Source organism: Trematomus bernacchii, unplaced genomic scaffold, assembly GCF_902827165.1.
Source record: "Trematomus bernacchii unplaced genomic scaffold, fTreBer1.1, whole genome shotgun sequence".
Lineage (NCBI taxonomy): Eukaryota > Metazoa > Chordata > Actinopteri > Perciformes > Nototheniidae > Trematomus > Trematomus bernacchii.
The window spans coordinates 5,643,297-5,663,113 of NW_022987313.1; the positions used below are offsets into that span (position 1 = coordinate 5,643,297).

General features: G+C 41.2%; 1 protein-coding gene across 4 annotated transcripts in view; it reads right to left on the minus strand.

Moving 5' to 3' along the window:
- Positions 1-937: 937 nt before the first annotated feature.
- The window catches only part of LOC117478294 (brain-enriched guanylate kinase-associated protein), a 112,210-nt gene continuing 93,330 nt past the window's right edge, over positions 938-19,817 (minus strand). For all 4 annotated transcript variants that reach the window (XM_034125306.1, XM_034125313.1, XM_034125298.1 and 1 more), the window contains 4 exons: positions 19,209-19,275; positions 9,125-9,232; positions 6,833-6,916; positions 938-3,606 (listed from right to left, as the gene is read on the minus strand). In XM_034125306.1, coding sequence (XP_033981197.1) covers positions 2,095-3,606; positions 6,833-6,916; positions 9,125-9,232; positions 19,209-19,275 — 1,771 coding nt within the window. In that variant the 3' untranslated portion in view covers positions 938-2,094. The remainder of the gene's footprint in view (positions 3,607-6,832; positions 6,917-9,124; positions 9,233-19,208; positions 19,276-19,817) is intronic.

Consider the following 19,817-nt stretch of genomic DNA (forward strand, 5'->3'; position numbering starts at 1 on the left):
ACATGTGTGTTTAAAGGTCCCCTATTATACTTTTTTTCAACAATATATTATAAGTCTCTGATATACAAAACATGTATCTGAAGTGTTTGGCTCGAAATACCCAACAGATCACCCATTGTAGCATGCCGTAAACCCCTCTGGTTCAGCCCCGTTCGAAAAGTGCTGATTCTGCATCTGTAGCTTTAAATGCTAATGAGCTGCTGCTGGCCACGCCCCTCTGTGAGATGTTTGGTTAAAAAAAACAAAAAACAATGGTGCTCTAGGAGGAGATTCAGGTGATAAGGTGGGGGGGTGCTACCTTGGTTGGTTATTGGCTAATGGCTCATTTTCAGACAGGTTTTTATATAGATGGATCAGGACAAAAAGAGAGAGGGAATATCTTTTCCTGAAACTTTCCAAATCTTTTAACACAGAGGGGACACATATTTATGTATTAAAGACATAAAAGGGTATTTTGCATAATAGGTAACCTTTAAGAATTTCCGGGGTCGAAATTTGGCTGCGTGTTCTCAACTCTCCGAAAGGGTTTACAGTAAGCTTAATTGTCTTTGACTAAAAACAAATGTCAATGAATATCTCCACTGAAGAATTATCCTTAATCTAATAATGGACTTAATCCTTTTCCAAGAAAACTTAAAGGTGGGGTAGGTAATTCACTTCAGAAACATTTTTGGTAATATTCCATGGAATGCTCTTAACATCCCGATAGCAATGAATAAATTAAATGCTTTGACAATAAATATATACAAATATTTCATCTGTGGAAGCCGTGGCGCTGTAAAAAGCAAGTCCAATTATCTGATAGCTGGATGGCCTACCTGCCTGTCAGCCTTCCATCTCGTGCACAAACTTATCTCGTGCCCTCATTGGTCATGTGCGCGTTCGTGTGTGTTGGAGGAGGGGCTCTGTAAGAAAGTCTGAAGGAAGGGGCAGATTTTTTTCGGTTGTGTACTTTCAAATTCTAGCGCACTCGAGCTGGTTTCTCCATTCTTACCTACCCTACCTTTAAGTGTGTTATGACAGGAAGAATAGACGCTGTAACAGTAGAGTATACGTACATTAACAATAGAGCAGATAATACAGTATGTACAGTTATTGTAAAGGAAACCGTTCTGTCCATTGAACAGGATTAAGGCAATTTCACAAGTGTCCTGGTATGAGGGTAACTACTAATCTTTATAAAAAAAATCTGAAAAATCAAGCTGAAAATCTCACAGTTCTGCTTTATCATTTATTTTGTTGTTCACCTGGCAAACAATTGTACTTGTACCTTAAACAATATTTATTTTTGGACTATTTCTATGCTAAGTTTCCATATGAAGAAGTGACACATTTTGCATCAAGAATCTCTTGCAATCTAAATTGAGTGTCTTGCTATTAACATTAAATGTCTTTTGCATAAAATACTTTAGTTTAGTTTTTCTAATATCTCTTGTTTAGCTAATTTAGAAATAGTAATACATCTTCCTTACCACTGAATAAGTGGAGTTTGCAGATAATGTCCCCATGAGAAACAATTAAGCTGGAAATTAGTGTTTCTTATCTTATTTATATGCATAATACAGCATGCATTTTGTTTGAAATAGAGAATGAAAAAGTTTTTTTTTAACAGCCTGAAGTCAGCAGGGTCCACAATACATAATGGATAACCTTCCTTCTCAAAACATGTGTAATTAAGTCACCCCATTGCACACGCTTTAGTCCATTATCTATACTGTACTATATTAGAGCAGGAATTTAATGGTCTTTTGCTGGTTTTACTAACAGTTCTTAACACCAAAAAATGTAAAAGCAAATCGCACAGTACGTTGTTGTTGCCTGGGCTGTGTTGCAGAAATCCCCAGTCACTTTAATTATCGGTATTGTCATGAAACAGAAAAAAGCTGGTTTCAGGTCGCTATCATCACATACGATAGAAAAAGTGTTGCAGACTGAATGAAACGTGCCTTGGCTAAGAGTTACATAAAACACCAACAACCTAATTCCCCATCACACCCAGCATGTGTTTGCTGCAGGGAACTTGTGAGACATACACTACAGTAAGTGAGGAATCATCATCATCATCATTATCATGCATAAAAGGAAAATCTCCCCTCAGTTCAGTAGTGTACCGTACAGCTGGGCCTTGGTCAAACTGTCCTTCCTCGTCAGTCCCGTGCTGCCAAATTTTTGGTATCTTGGAGAGGTCTTCTTTGGGAGTGCGGGGCCGACGCTGAGGGCGGAGCTGGAGCTGGGGCGAGGCCGGACACTGGGCCGGGGGGAGGGGTAGTGCTGAAGACTGGAGGCTTCCAGGGAGCTTTGGTGTAGGGACTCTGCTGTGCTGTTGGCGCTGCTTGCCGCCTTTGCTCCCCCACCGCTCTCCTTCTCCTTGGAGCTCCCTGAGAGGAACAAGCTGCCCTCGGAGTCTTGACTGTCCTCCTTGGCTCGGTACAGCATTGTGTTCTCCTGCTTATGATGCTCCATGGGTTTTGGGCTGCGGCTGGGCGAAAGGGGGGCCACAGTGAAACACTGGTCCAGCACGCGGTTGTGGAAGACGTCGTCTCCTTCCTGGAAGCTGCTGTAGAGAGACCCCTTGACCTTACTGGAGGGGCCCATGGCGAAGTGGCGCTCGGAGGAACTGAAGGGAGAGGCCCGCCCTGCGACGTTGCGGTAGGAAGAGGAGAACGTGTTGATGTCCTCCACGCTGAGCTGCCTCCAGCGGCTGCTCAGGTCGTCCTCTGGGACCGGGAGGTCCCCTCTGTTGTCCAGAGCTCCTCCACGAGCCTGGCCCAGTCCGGTTGTGGACCCCATGCTGTGAGAGGAGGCCAGGCGAGGGGTGCTGGAGTGGTACGGCTCACTGATGCATGACGCCGTCCTGCTGTACCCCGGTGAGGTGCCCTTCTGCGGGCTCCTTGGGATCGCCATGTGCTGGATGCTGAGGGACTTGGGGAAGCTTAGGCTGTCTTTATCGTAAGAGGACATGCTTTTGCGCTCATAATCCCCACTGCCACCATCTCGCCAGTCCATATAGAGACCCTGGTGGGAGGAGGACAAGGTGCTGCTGGTGTTGCGCCCACCACCACCAATAACCCCTCCCTTCTCGTCTGATGCGAGGCTGAAGCTGGAGTAGGAGCTGGAGGCCGGGAGGCTGCCAGTGCCGAAGTCGTCTTGTTGGTCGAAGGGGGATTGGGGCTCACGGTGGGAGAAACTTCCAGAGTGGTAGGCCTCTTCATCCGGGTTGCTGTCCGTGGAGTTCTGGGCGTGAAGCTGGAACAGCGCGGTGCCGTGGAGGTCGACGCTCTGCCTGCGCTCGGCATTTTGCCATCGCTCAGGGCAGTAGAGGGCCGTATCGCTGCAGTACAGGTCAGATGTTTTATAGGAAATACGGCGGTTCAGGTGGTCAGTGCTTCCTGTTGCTGTCAGAAAGTCTCCATCTTGTGGCTGTGGGCTGGGTGAGCGCGTTACCGGGCAACTGCTGCCTGGTTCAGGCTTTTCAAGGACCTTGGCAATCAGAGATGTGGGCACGGCGTCAGAGTAATTGGAGGAGAACATTGCAATGGTTGCTCCACTGCCTCGATTATGTTTCTCCATGTGGGAACTGATGCGTTCCTGCAGATCCACTGGCAGCTAAGAAAAACAAATAGAAAAGAGATTTAGCCAGAAAATATTTCAGAAAACAATCCCCAACTTTCTTAATTATTTACACAATCAACCTAGATCTGTTCATTAAACATATTCAATGCTATCTGTGCACTGAACGTGTGGCTAAAGTTATTCCTCAGTGATTTAAATCTATAGTCCTGGTGTAGAAACTAATTCATTCTCGCAAAGCTCACACAGTCCTGATTAGTTTGTCTATCTCAAAGGAATTGTGCAACTTGGCCCCTATAATGAAAATGTCAGAAAACCTCCGATCACAATCTGCATTTATCTGTTGCTTCCCTTTTCTCCCTACACAATCCTTATATCAATTTTGTTCTGTTTTCTTACATTAACTACAAAATAAATGTTTTGTGGACACACATATATATTTTCATCTTTCCAAATATGTATTTTTCCTCCTTTCTCCCATCTGAACCTTCTAGTTCTTTCCTCCGCTCTTGCTGTAACACACACACAACCACACACACACAACACACACACACACACACACACACACACACACACACACACACACACACACACACACACACACACACACACACACACCACACACACACACACACACACACACACACACACACACACACACACACACACACACACACACACACACACACACACACACACACACACACACACACACACACACACACACACACACACACACACACACACACACACACACACACACACACACACACACACACACACACACACACACACACACACACACACACACACACACACACACACACACACAGTTTGATTGGCTCATGTTGTAGAAAACTGTTCTTGTCAATTACAGACATGTTTCTTTGTGCCTATTAGAGCTGGTCCGGGTCACTATGAACTGTTTCTTCCACACAGAGTTTTCTCTTTTCTCCTCCCATTTGTTATCCTTTCATCTTCCTCCTTTTGCTCACTGCCTTCACAACTGAAAGGCCCTCATTCCCTCTCTCTCTCTCGTTCTGTCTTTCTTCTGTCTACCATCAAACACATATCAGTTCCACAGGGACCAGCTTAGATTCAAATTAAACCAGTGCTCTGGGTCTCCAGCTGGGAATAAAAATTAAAAAAGATAAAATACTGACTTGGCTTTGTTAAGAAATAGAAGCTCGCCGCGGCATAAAATAACCTGCATCTTTTAAGTCCGAGCTATTTTTAGCAGCCACTGCCTCTCCCAGAGGGAATAAAGATGGAAAATAGGTGAGGCTGTGGGGGGAAGCACAAAATGATATACAGTGTGAGCTAGCTCAGCGTTAGCTGCTATCTGAGGAAAGATGAACTTATTAGCCACTAGCAGTTTACAGCCATTCTGTGGAAGCTATTTCTTCAAAACACTTCACATTTTGACGAGATTCTACATTTCCAGGGGTAAATTATTTTGTGGAAGTGATAGTTTATAATACCAGAAAACAGTCTTTTTAAAACGAGAAGTGTCAGTTGTAAGCAATCAAGCACAACCTCTCCCTTTATCAGAGCCTCTCCTTAGCAGTGAAAGCTTACAAATAACACGTAGGCAATGGGTCCAATGGGTCTGTAATGTGATTAGCATTTACTGTTAGCCAATATTGGTCGCTTGTGACCACTGTGCCCGTTTTCTGCAATAGATACATAGACTTCCTCTACCGTTTACCTCCATCTTGCCTTCTTGTCCACCACTATGTATATTTAAAGGGGACCTATCATGCAAAATGCACTTTTGTACGTCTTTTATACATGAATATGTGTCCCCGGTGTTCCAGGGAACTCACCAAGTGTCAGAAAACACAACCCTCTCTATTTTCCTCCATACCCAAATCTCTAAAAAAGGGGCTGCAACGGATCTGATAAAAACTGATCCAGATTTGAACACTTTCCTGACGTCAGGACAGTGGCGCTACGGCTATTGGGCCAACTCCACCAATCAGAAGGAGACAGCCACGGCCATTGCCGTTCGAAAGCGCTGGAGACGCTGTAGTACATTATGCCAGGCCAGTAGATGGTGCTGTTCTCACAGACATTGTCAAATTGAGCAAAATGAGGCATGGCTAAAATGCATGATCTGTTTGGTATTTTGAAAAAAAAAGTATAAATATGCCTTATATAGGTATGGTCCTACACTATATTATTAAAATATAGCATGATAGGTCCACTTTAACAGAAACCATCTTTTTACAGGTTTATGAAGTAGAATCCCCTTTCATATACTGTATATATCCTCATAAATGATAACTGGTGCATATATAATGATTTAAAAATGTTTGATATGTATGCTGTGCTTCAATCTCTTATCAGCTCTGTTGGAGAGTATCACTTTATTATTATTTCATTCATTCATTATGCACAGCGGGCTGCAGACAGATGGCTCTTCAGACAGCAGACCTCCATCAGGCTGTCTGAAGAAGAGCACTGTGCCTTCATCCTCTCTGTGAAAACACTCACCAAGGCTTCTAGGGAGACTGCACAACATGGGACAACTCTCTCCATTACAGAAATAATGCATCAAGAACAAATTATAATACACTTAATATGTACAGGATAATTTCAGTGATGGATGATGTCGTTTTATCACAAGGCTCAGAGCTATAGCCACTGTGGCAATAGTCAAAAGTCCTCCCAAATACCTCGGTAAAATGAGTGTCATGTTGTTGATAATGGTTTAGATATATTTTTGGTTAATCCTATTTTCCAACATTAGTTTTAAAATGTTGGGGGGTGTAAAATGTGTCTGTGGTGATCTGATCAACTGGGTACTGGAGGTCCGTCCAATTACTCAGTTTGTTTATTTATTCTTTGATTAAATATGTCCTAATTTAATCAGGCAAACCATTTACAGGTTATAGGCAATCCTTTATTTATCTGTATTTACCACAGATTAACGGATTGTCTTGAATTCATATGAGGCTTAATGCTTATATTCCTTAAAGTTCCATGACAACATGTTTATTAAAATGTTTTAACTCCCCCCAGGTTATTTAAAGACTCAGCACTCCCATAATAAATACAGATGATATGACCTTAGTGTTTGAGCTGCTTAATATAGACCAAGACACAAATAAATAAGTATTATTTAAAATGTTACTCAACCAAATGTAAAATCTTGGCACTGAAAGCCTAAATGGTTAAAAAAACGAATTTCAATTCCCAAACAGTTCCGCTTTTTATTGCAGCACAGATTGAGTGTACACTTTGATGCAGTGGCGCTCACCTCAGACATCTTGTGAGAGCGGTAGTGAGACTTGGAGCACTGCAGCAGCTGGGCGGCCAGGTTGCAGTCCTTCCTGTACAGATCCTGGAAGACGCAGAAAGATTATATATTCACCAAATGATGCTTTTAAAAATCTTTATCATTATGGTTGCCGGATGGTTCAATAAGCTTTTGGGGGAATTGTGTAAGAGATTACAGCCAGGAGCATTATGGTAATGAACCGTGATACAATTACAACAGCAGATCTAAAAATAAATGTATCAATTTACTATTAATGAGGTATTTATACATTAATAATGGGTAAGGGGGAAACCAAACAAGAACCCTGGCATGTATGGTTTTAATTCTGACACAATATAGTAAAGCGTATAATATGCAGTAGACATAATGGGCTGTATTCCATTGAAAAATAGGACATGTAGCCCGCTGGATTAGCCAATTTACTGATTTAGTGAACCGTCAAATCAAAGGAAGAAAATCATCCATTAGAGCTGGTGGAGCTTAATTAGTGAGCTGGTATTTTTCACCTTGGCTTTATTATTTCACTAGGTTGACATCAGGGGATTACAGGATCTTATTAACTCCACTGAACTTTTTCATTTGTAATATATCTGCCCAATTCAGTCTAATGTTATTATGCATTCACTTATCTGCAGGCTCCAGCCTAGGAAGATAGAGCAGCATTATTTATCTCCTTCTCTGTATTTTCTCTCTATTATGGATGGTTGTTGGATATTTACTTAAATGTTAGATCAGAGCGAGGATGAATTGTTTTCAGTTTTTCTGAATGAATGCTGTGTGGGTGGTTAGCCGTTTGGCTCTCTTTCTATTCTACTCCCTCCTCTCTGAAATCCTTCCTCCTTTAAAGGTCACTTCTTGGTGCAGTGTAGCTCCCCGGTGCCTCCATCACACCCCGGCCCTGACAATACCTCCCCGGACATCAGAGCCTCCTCTCTGACAGTTTCAACTCCCATACCAGTTAACAGTGACTGCTTTTCTTTTGGCACCAGGGGACGTTTGGTGTGGAGTATTTGCTGTGGAGATGCAAAATAATCCTTTGAGACGTTAGTGTTGTTTTAGGAAACGTGAGTTGAGTTTCTGCTGCTGATTATGTGAGGTCTTATGATGATTAGGTCTTTACATACTGTATCATTTATTTTAAATGACTATTTAAGTAATGCAAATGTGGCTTTTTATAAACCATATTCATGCAAACTGATAGCCAGAAATAAGCATTTTGCATTGTTTTGCGAGTCTTTTATGCAATTTTGCCTTTTCATGTTGTCTTTTATGTTTTGCAGTGTTTTTTTTGTCTGTTTTTGGTTGTTTTGCAACCCTTTCTAAGTTGTTGATTGACTAAAACTAAGGCTCTGGCCTTTAGACCCTCAGGTTTGGACCTGAAAGATCACTTCAGTAATCCATCCATAGTAATAATCTATTGCAGATTGAATGGTTTATCACAGAAGATATTTTATTCAACATGATGCATTTGTTTTTATCATGTCAGGCATGTCACATTAGAAATGTGATTTATTTTTATTTCATGTCATACGCAGTTAATTTAAAGCATGCTCTCTTGAGAAAATGCCTTCCCTGCTGCCGTCTCTGATGCGACAAATTCTGAATGAACCTTGACTCAAATCAATCTGGACCAATGCGGGGGGATTGTCAAAAGACTATATAGCTCAGAAATTCTAAAAACTGCCATATACCATAGTGAGACATCTAACCTGACCTAGAGCCCCTAGTAGAAATAGCACTTAAATCACTTCAAAGAAAATGAGGTACCAGATAGCCAGATGCCCCAGAGCTCAGATCCACAGCACCGGCTCCAAACTCAGCAGCCCGAGGGTGCCCATTGATTTCAGTATAATCACTATAACACACCCAGTAGCTTATAGTTAATTCCTGCTGTGGCTCCTTGAAGCACAAATACTCAGGAAGTTGCAGAAAGACAGTGGATAAGAGACATTGTGGGTTAGTGGGGAAGGCTGCCAAAGTGTTTCCATCAGGAGAAACAGCTTTTGGAAGAGTTCTCCGAGTTCAAGAAGTGCTATAAAGGCTTTAAAGACCGGCAAAGGACAGCAACCGCCCTTTAAGGTCCTTAATGCCCCTGGCTGCTGCTGAATTTGTGGGCTTGAAGGTGAAATATATTTTGGTCATGTCCTCAACTGAAGTCACGTCGCACACAAAAGGTTCAGGTTTTGTACAAGTGAGCGTTCAGGCACAACGCTGACAGAGGTGTCAGCAGGAGCCAATATAACATGATGTACTGAAACTCTCTGTACTCACGTTGTCCTCTCTGAGTTTAGTGATGGTGATCTTCGCCTCCATGAGGTGGTTGTTGAGGAGGATGATTTCCCTGCTGAGGGCTCTCTTTTCCTCTTCATGGTGCTGGGACTGCAGTGTAAGAGAAAAAGGGTGGAAAAGAGGAGAAACAAGGATGTTAGAAATAGACCGAGAAGATGATAAGAAGGGGCTTAGATAGAGTGTTGAGATAGCGGGAGAAAGATGAGGGAGCCAAAGTTGGAGGAGCATCGGGAAAAAAAATTGATGATGGAAGAGGGGAAGAGAAATGAGAGCAAGAGGGCCGTGAGTCACTATCAGGCGGAAGCCGATGCCAGCAGCAGGTCTTAATTAAAAGAAGATTACACTTGCCAGTGCTCATATCATATCAATTACTCTGGGAGGAAGAGAACAAGAGGGGGAGAGAAAAAGGAGAAGAACAAATAAAGGATAGAGTAAGAAAGACACATGATTTTTAGTGATTACTGTCGAAAATATTCCAAATGACCCTGGTGAAGTGACATCTCATCCCTAGTGCCAGCGTAGCCTGTTGATGATGTCTTCTGGTCTTCTGGTCTGTCTTTCTGTTGGCCCATTTTAATCTCCACTACTGTTTGTTATCTGGCCCGGACATTCATGGTGCCCTGGGGATTATTCCTAATGATCCTGGTGCAAGTCACAAATATGTTTTATGGCAAACAATAGCATCAAAGAAAGAACCCTGCTGTACAGAGTATAGTCTCTCTTAATGTCTGATGTCTCTTTTTTGCTTGTTTCTCTCTCTAAAAGACACATCAGGCTAAAGGATCTACTGTACACAAGAAACTAATTCAACAGATTGATTAAACATGTTCTTGCTCCTCAGAGGATAATCAATTTCCATTTGAAAACACTATGAACTTTCCTCTGGCATCATCCTCAGTTTAAAAAGCTATAACTTTGCATTGCAAGCAGGATATCATAAAGAGGACATATATGGTGATTTCAGGTTCATATTATTTATTGTGTGCCTTACAGTGACATGTTTAAATACTTCAATATTAAAAAGGTATTTATTGTTCTCATACCACCTCTTTTCACCCTCTGTCTGAAACCAGAGCCCAGTCTACTCTGATTGGTTAGCTGGCCAACTATTTTGTGATTGGTCTATAACATACACGTGTTACATAGTGATGTCACTATGTTACATAAGTAAACAAAGGAGTCTGATTGAGGCGTTTCAGGCAGGGAGGGAGCGTATGAGAGAGAAACTCCCCCTGGGGTGAACTTTGTGATTTTAGCCTTTGCTGACCATTTACTTGCACAAAAACCTATAAACACACCAAGCGAAAGGGAAAACCCCAAAAAGCATAATAGGGCCTCTTTAATCCATAATGAACACACTGTCAGGGCCTCAGCTGAGATGCATGTTCTCTAGGAGATAAACTATTTTTATTTCAACAAGTCCTCCAACTCATACGACCAAATAGGTAAATTGTTCAAGCGCTTATTACGACCTATAATCACGTTTTAAAGTTTTCGACCTCTAGTGCTCCCGTTGACTGCAAACGCTACGGTGGGTCTTATATTAAAAAATAACCTCTCTGAAAAATCCTAAATTGTACGATAGTTTGGCCATTAAAAAGCTTTTTGATTATATTTCTAGCGAGAAGTGTATATTGTACTTTTAGAATCCAGGTCCAGTGGATGTGTAGGATCTATAGTTTGATAGATATTACGAAGATTATTTGAGGTCTCGCCAGGAGAACGTGTATATACTACGTCTTTCCCCCTATTAATTCATGTAAAGTTAGCGTCAACCCTCACGGGGTGAAAACAGTATTTTCGGTCTCGAAGTTTTCATAATAAAACCGTATTCCCCTCACTGTCAAATGATTTCACAGTGATATCTGCCGTACTCATCCACTAAAACACATCAGTTTATCCTTGTTAATTACACAACATTGATTGGTTTAAATTGTGTACACTACTTTTGTGTTTTTCCCTTTTGATTCTGAGAAACACATTTCTTTTATCAGAGGTTTTGATAGGCTAAAACATCGAACTACCCATAATCCTCAGCTATCGTTGAAGCTCGGTGATTGGATGTTTTAGCCGCAATGCAGGTTGGGATATGGTGTTTATGCGATGTGAAATCCGAAAACATTTTTAAAAAAAAAGAAGAAAATAATACTTTATTCCGCGTGTTCTTGCTTTTCTCTTTGGAAGTCATCACATAACGGCATTGTAATACACGGTTCGGCTGCATTAAATATTACACATCTGCCGTAGTTCTCTATTTATAGAGCCCTGATTAGAAGACCTTTGGACAAACTGGAAGAAATGCCGCCGAAACTGAATATGTGACGTGGATCATAAATATATCAGCAATTAAACAACATCTTCAATTTCTCTTCACACAATACGTCTCCTTGCAGTCAATAGCAGAGGTGTGGACTCGAGTCACATGACTTGGACTCGAGTCACATGACTTGGACTCGAGTCACCAATTTGATGACTTTGGACTCGACTTGACAAAATCACAAAACACTTGCGACTCGACTTGGACTTGAACACCAATGACTCGGGACTTGACTTGGACTTGAACACCAATGACTCGGGACTTGACTTGGACTTGAACCTTCTGACTTGAGGTGACTTGATAATTTATTTCGGGGGTCTCCAACACGCCGATCGCGAGATGCTGCAAGAAGAGCAGACTCCAGTCGGGGAGAGCAGAACCTTCAGCCGCTCCAACTCTTGCTGTGAATCCATGCAGGCAGGGGCGGGACTTTATTTTGCTGAGCCACCATGCGGCCAATCATATGCGAGGACACACTAGGATCATACCATTATGTGAAAGAAGGGTGGGGGGCAGTTTCTTACACGACCACTAGAGGTGCTAAACTTTAAAACGTGACTATAGGTCGTAATAAGCTGCTGAACAATCAACCTATTTGGTCGTTTTTTGGAGGAGGACAGGCTGACACACACACGTACACACATACTCCAAACACATTTTGTTTTTGTAAACCAAGGTTTTCTGATTCTGATATCTCTGCACTACAACACACACACACACACACACACACACACACACACACACACACACACACACACACACACACACACACACACACACACACACACACACACACACACACACACACACACACACACACACACACACACACACACACACACACACACACACACACACACACACACACACACACACACACACACACACACACACACACACACACACACACACACACACACACACACACACACACACACACACACACACACACACACAGCTCTGAGCACTCGCCTGGCCTTCCATCGTTCTCTCCTCTAATCTCTCGATGGCGGTGATTGTTTGGAAATAGCGAGGTGCAGAGCCAATCTAATAGGTGGCAATTAATGTCAATTTAAGCGAAAGGCCAGGATTGATATTCAAATCCAATTCTGCAAGGATCTCATTAATCAGCTGATGAGACACGCAGCTTCCTGGGACTCTCTCTCCAGCTCATTACTCTGGATTGCTATCCGTGTTTTCTGGCGCTGACCGTGCGTACGACCACATTAGGGCACTTTAAGGCTCAGATATGTAATTGCTCCATGTTCGGTCTTTTACATTACATGTCATTTGTTAGGCGCTTTTATCCATGACACAACGACATGCTGACTGCAGTGGGACTCGACTTGCTATCCCCTGATTTGAAGTCCAGCACACTATCCACAGCCTCCGTCTTTGTTACAATATGTTTTATTGGATGATTTCTCACTCATATGCTTGTACTGTAATACTTTGGTCTTATGCAAAGGATAATACAAGAGTGAAATATAAGAAAAAAAATCTTATATCACAGTATTAAGGCAAAACTGTGGTGCACATTTGAAGTAAAATAGTCTGCTACTTTGAAGCCAGACATCATTTTTCAATAGACTTTGAAAACTTTCCGGTAATCTCTTAGATCTTCCAACATGCTGATGCTCCACTTGCCGTGATTACAGGCAGTCTTTAAAACAGAGTCTACCTATAGATTAAAAAATGACACAGAGGGCAATCTTGATTGGCTTAATTTGATGAACATGATCTTGTACTGTACTTTGGAGAGTGGGAGGAAGAGTTATTTTAATTACAGCGTTATGGCCAGCGGAAGAATCACAGCTGTGCTGCACGCTGAATTTTGTTATCTCCTCCAGTCACACCGAGTTAGATACATAGGCTGTACCCAAAGACTGTGTTATCAGTTGGTGCCACACATATAGGAGAACAGCAACACGATAAATTAATATGCAAATTTGGATCATATCTTAAGGAGATTGACCCAGTGGAGGAGAGGGGTATTATATCCAAACACAAGACAGTTTGGGGCTCACTTCGCCTCCTCTTTGTCTTTCGATCAATGAAAGCAAGTTTCTTCTCATTCCTCAGCAATTACATGATATTGAAGACAAATATACTGACTCAGCTAACCAATGAGACAGTTCTCTCCTCTATATTGCAGACAAGAAAACAAAACTTATAGAGCGTTTTTCAATTATTGATCAGGAAGATTTCTTGAATTGAGTGCACATTATATAAAAACCCCACCTTCCCCCAATTAGTTTTACATATTCTGCTGGAGATTCTCTCTCTTCACTGGACAACAAATGAAGCCTAAATCCCTTGAGATACAATTACTGAAGACTGCGGCTCATGCAGGCGAGCAGAAAACTCCACTTCAGTTAAACGCAATCCTATTTTGTGGGGGGGGGGAAAGCAAAGAAACAAATGATATTTTCTAACCTCATTAGAGAGGATCTTCAAATGGAGATACCAAAGATCAGATACATTCCTGAACAAAGCAGGATATAAATATTGTGGGTAAAAAAAAAAAATCAGAAACCAGGGAAACACACTCAGTTGACACCATAGAGGCAAAAGAGATGGACCCTGAAAATAGTTAACTTTAACAAATCAATAAACCTTTCTCATGTCCAAATATGTCCTGCTTGCAACTACAGTATGTTATAAAAAAGTAAACGTAACTGGCTAGGGATGAATTTAAAGTCGACTCCTAGAAATGCCATGTCCCTGCATGTTTATAAAGTGTGCAGAAACACTGTTATGTAATGAAAAAATACAGTATATGTCACATGCATGGTAACAAGTCATTTAATTAGTCCCAATGGTTTTGCACTATAATGAATGTTCACATCTGCTAATTATTCCCTGCTTTTCTGCTGCAGAGAGAAACTATTTCTTGTATGTGCATCACATCTGCTTCCGTCACTATGGTGATACTCTCCTTTGTGTATTTTGGTCTTTTCATTTAAGAGTGTAGTGTAATTGTTGCAGCGGTGGCCTCAGTGTAGAACAGAGAGAAATAAAACACATTCATACTAAAAGAGAGGCTTCACACACATGTTCCTCACTCAGCAACAAGGATATGATCCCTCCAACACCTTTCACACAGGTAAACATAAAACAAGACATTATTTGCTATTTGGCCCATCTTAAGGAAATTAATCCATATCGGCAAAGTAATTCAATGTATAATTTAAGTAAAGTAAAGTACATAACTAAATGGTTACAAGTCTTAATTATTTTTTCGAATGATTATTGTTGCATCTGTTTCTGCTCGAGACCAGAGGATCTCTAATATGATCAATAATTGCTAATGTGCTGCTTCTTCAGATTTGTTATTATATTATAACGGGGACAGGATTTCATGAATGTTTATAAGTACACAGCGCCACAGTGTTAAGCGGTGCCACTTCCTGATGAAGTGCCTATTAGCCTTATTAGCAGGGCAGTCGTTGAGTGGGACCTTGGGTTCCTGCCAGATTCAGGGCGGCTGTTAGTCAGCTGACCCTGCCAAAGACTCACCGGAGAAACAATGACTTCCAGCACCTCGGACAGCTCCTCCAGCACTACAGTCCCACAATCTAGTGGCAGAATCGCATCCCATATCACATAAAAAAGCCTATTATACAACTTCAAGTATAAGTAGGAGTTTTATTACTTGTACTTTATTACCGTCTGGTCTTCAAAATGTCATCTATTTAAATGCAGTGTGTATACTTTGGCCAACAGAGACAAAAAGGCTACAGTACCTGACTAACAATTGTATGTAAATATGTCCTTTCAACTTCAGCGGCACTGTCTGAGAAGTGGCACAAAGTTTAATTGAAATTCTTTTTAAAACCGTCTCACAGGCACCAAGCTGTAGCTAGTCTGTCACTGACATTGCAATACGTTTTCTTGTAGTCCTAATATTCCGTCTACACAAACAGCTTCATCTGCAGCTCCGTTTTTCTACTGATCAAAAAGCGGAAAGTTACTACAATGTCATCTCGACGTGCGTCCGTCACTTCTTCCAGGTGTTAATCTCATGCTCTGCTTTCTAGGAAATAGTTTCATTATTCGCTGTTTTCCAGTGACCTTGTCAGTTCAGGGCTTTCAGAAATTATTTAATTACATGTCTGATTTCATTTGAGCTCCCCTCGTCACTGTCTGCCTGCCTTTCTTCTACAAAGGAACATATGTTCCCCTTGAAATGCCATCGCATGACATGACATCAAAATAAGTGGCAATCCCAATGAGCCTGCCTCAAAAAAACGATTCATATACTGTCTTCTGCCATGAAGACCGATTTGCTCTCTGTGAGACTCTGTGAATAATTTTCACATGACTTGAATACAATGATGTGTGTGTGCGTGTGTGTGTGTGTGTGTGTGTGTGTGTGTGTGTGTGTGTGTGTGTGTGTGTGTGTGTGTGTGTGTGTGTGTGTGTGTTCTGTATAAGAGAAATGATCCATGATGGTTAGGCATTTTAGGCTATCATTGTGTATACGATATAAAAAGCATTGTGATTGTCTGTATTCTGTACATACAGTACTGTGTTTCATGTCTGAGTAGATTTATGAAAATGATCACGCCTCACTGGTTTGTACTATGCAGAGAAATTCATCCAACAAATCTCGACGGCAAGTCCAAATGTAGCCGTTCCGAATGTTGTCACCATACATTACAAATGAATTTTGGTATCTTTATGCAATAATAAATTGACAATAGGACACGTACTGTACCTGATCTACCTTTTTACCCCCTAACGTTTTGCCTATTCCTAAAAACGTGCTTATTAAACGTAGGCTACTGTACATTGTTTGGTATGTGCATTTTATACATATTCAGACAGCATTCTGAAAATAACATATTGGTCTGAATATAAATTAATAGTTTTACTGGTGATTAGATTCAAAAGGCAAGGCTCATATTATACTGTATATGGACTTTGCTGAGCTAAACAAACTATCTCCTTGCAAATGCAAATACGTTTTGACAAATATGAGTGGCAATAATCTTCTCATCCATCTATTAACATCAAGGTGAATAAGAAAATATACTGAAATGGAAAAATATTCCTCATTTGCCGTTTTTGTTATAGAAATGAACAGGAGGGTACAGTAAAAGTCATCTGAAGCCTTTCTATACAACAATTCGCTGAAGCTTGCTATAAATATTCTAGCCACTTGCTGCTGGTTCAATACCTTCACTCGGTCCTCTTCCATTAGTGTGTGTGCCGGACAGACGAACCCTACGGATCAAACTTCTGATGAGATTAAAATCCTCTTGAATAAAGATACTGTATTTCATCAGAAAGGATTTTGGTGTAGAGCCGCCTCATCTCCTGCTCTGATTCTGGCTGGTAAATACTAAAACAGAGGCTGTGTGTTGGTGGGGGGGGGGGGCAATAAGGGGTCCTCTCAACCTGATGTGATTGGACAGCTACTGCTGACCAGATCGCAGTTAGCTGTAATAGTTTTAATAGAGGTTGCATGTCAGGTAAGACCAATTACTTTGGACATTGATTGCGCTCCCTGTCTTTGATCATGTAATTGCTTTGAGAGAGATGAGAGGGGTTCTGCAGCTAAACAGGTGTTCAGGTCGATTATTGTGGATTTCTCATTTCTCAGTTCAGAGAGGGAGAGCTGAGAGAATAAAGGTCGCCATCACTCTCACATTAACGGTTTGTGTTAGACTATAGTTTATCATTATGTCATTTATTATGATCACTGTATTTCAGGATGTGAAGCTTGTGTGTTTATCGTCAATTTGTCTTCCTTGACATTAAACTTCGGTTTGGCCCTTTTCCAGGGACTTTCCCTTTTAAAAGAGCCTAAGGCTTCTCAGCAAACACTCGTTTATACAATTATGTTTGAGTGTGTGGCAGACCAGAGAATAATGTATGCATATTTTAACAGCAACAGCAGCCCATGGTCGCCGACTTGACCAGATGTGCGACCAGATGAGCCCCCTCAAAATATATTTAGTTTAACCACTGAATGCATTCATTCAATTACAATCATTTGCAGTACATTTCAACTGTTAACATCCAATATACTTCTCAGCAACAGCATCACCCCCCGCCCCAACAAACGTCTGTCAGGTTAGGAATACTAGAATAACTTGTAGAAATCTACTGGTTAACTAGTGGTACCTCGCAAGTGCCTGAGGATATTCATCAATGCAAGTGCTGTCAGCTAAAGACATAGGCCATAACAAGAATCTGAACTACAATGCCATCAAAAAAGTCATGAAAAACACAAGTAATTTATATAAACAAAGTATCACATAGTATAACAGAATCATAGTATATAGTATGCTATCAAAAACTCAAAAAAACGTATTGTGAAGTGTGCCATTAAACATGTCATTCTAGACACGTTTAAAAAATAAATGCTATGCCATAAAAAATAAACCATAAAAAATGGTGTCATAAAAGTCGTGCTTTATTATTTAAAAAAATAAAGTGTTGAAATTAGTTTTAGGTAGTACATGTATATTGGACATACATTCACTCTGATCTTCTTACTAAATGTCAGCAGTCAGAGGACGGTTAGCTCACATCCGAGCGCTCGCTCTATACCACAGGATTTCACTTAGGGACCGTCAATACATTACCGTTTGAAACACAAAACCAATGTCATGTGACCCAGTGACTCCAAATTAACACAATATATATTTGCAACACAGGACAAATAGAACACTCACCTCTTTTTACTTGATTTTAGTGTATTTTATGTTATTCATATCTTTTATAAATATGGTGCTTTTTTAAATTTTGTCAATCGTTTTCATGTCATGTGACCCAATGAATCAATGCAGCATTGTTTTACTAATATATTTTAATGACATCAAATGAATGACACTTTGATAAAGGTAGGCTACATTTACAAATAGTACAGGACAGAAAGGCGGCAAAAGAAGAAGACTGTGGCTGGAACGGAATTTTTTGATATTTGATGAACCTTAATTAAAGGTCCCATGTCATGGCCATTTCTACTGATCATAATTCCATTGTTGAGGTATACTAAAATACATTCATATTGTGCAATTTTCCAAACTCACATTGGTTTCTCATACAGCATCTCTGTATGTGTATTCACTCTCTGTCCTAAACGGCTTGTTGGAGCTCCTGCCCTCCCCCTCCCTGTGAGCCCAGTGGCCGTCTGCGGGACAGCGAGACACAGCGAAACCCAGCCCGAAACACACACACACACCCGCAGCCTGGCTGGGAGTTTGTGTGTGTGCCCAGGCTGAGTTCAGCTGTGTCTCGCTGTCTCGCCGACCCCACACCAGTGAGCCAGCTCACAGTGTCCCGCTCCTCGCAGCAGCGAGCCTCGCAACGTCCCGCCGAGTGTGTGTGTGAGAGGAAGTCCGCGGATTGTTCCAAACGTAACGGCTCCGCGGACGTAACGTAGCGGCACGTCACTATACCCGAAATACGTCACTATACCCAAGAAGTAAACAATGGAAAAAGAGAAATCCCCAACGAGGCGTTCTGGGGCAGCATAGACACGTCTTCTCTGTGTTAGAGTTTTACTCGCTACAGGGTGTACTTTGAGGGTTTGTGACTCTGCAGACCGTTTACATGCATAAAAAGCTACATAACACACAAGGGGACGGGTAATAACCAGAAAAGCATGACATGGGACCTTTAAATGTTTTTTTGCAACTGCTTTTTACAAACAAAGATGTGATTTTGGTTCATTTTGTGACCGATATGACGATTATAGCGTTGCAGATTTAAAAATACCCGGCAGCAGTCTCTTACCGTCCTGTGCATCTTGTCCTCCAAATCCTGGTTGATCCTCTGAAGAGCTGCATAGCTGCTCTGGATCCTGAAAGAATAGAGAACAATAACAACGTCTGTTTTAAATACAATCCACAACACATGATGACTGAAGAGTATTGTACTGTTCACACAGCTCAATAATCTCCACTTTAGACAGAGAAATACATAAATAACCACATCAGGGCACTGACAAAACACCTCAGATGGGATTTAAAGGATATTTGAAGTACTGACTCAGATTTGGAGATCACTCAAGATAAAATCTGCCAAGCCAAAACAAAGTAAAAAGGTTTGATGATATATTTAAGCGCCACATCAGGAGATATTAAGAAAAATATGTTCATATATAAATATTTTAAGGTAGGAAATTAGTAAACATACATAATCAAACGCTTAGCTCTAAGGCTGAAGACAAACATGTTTATTTCTCTCTTGTATTTCTCCTTTGAATTCGTTCATCACTGTTGCTCTTTGGGAGACTTCCAGCACATAAGTGATCTTAATGAAACAGGTCCTCGACACTCCATTTGTTAACTTGTTCCTGGTGTTTTTATCATGTCACCTCTCGGTTCAGTATCACATTTTCAC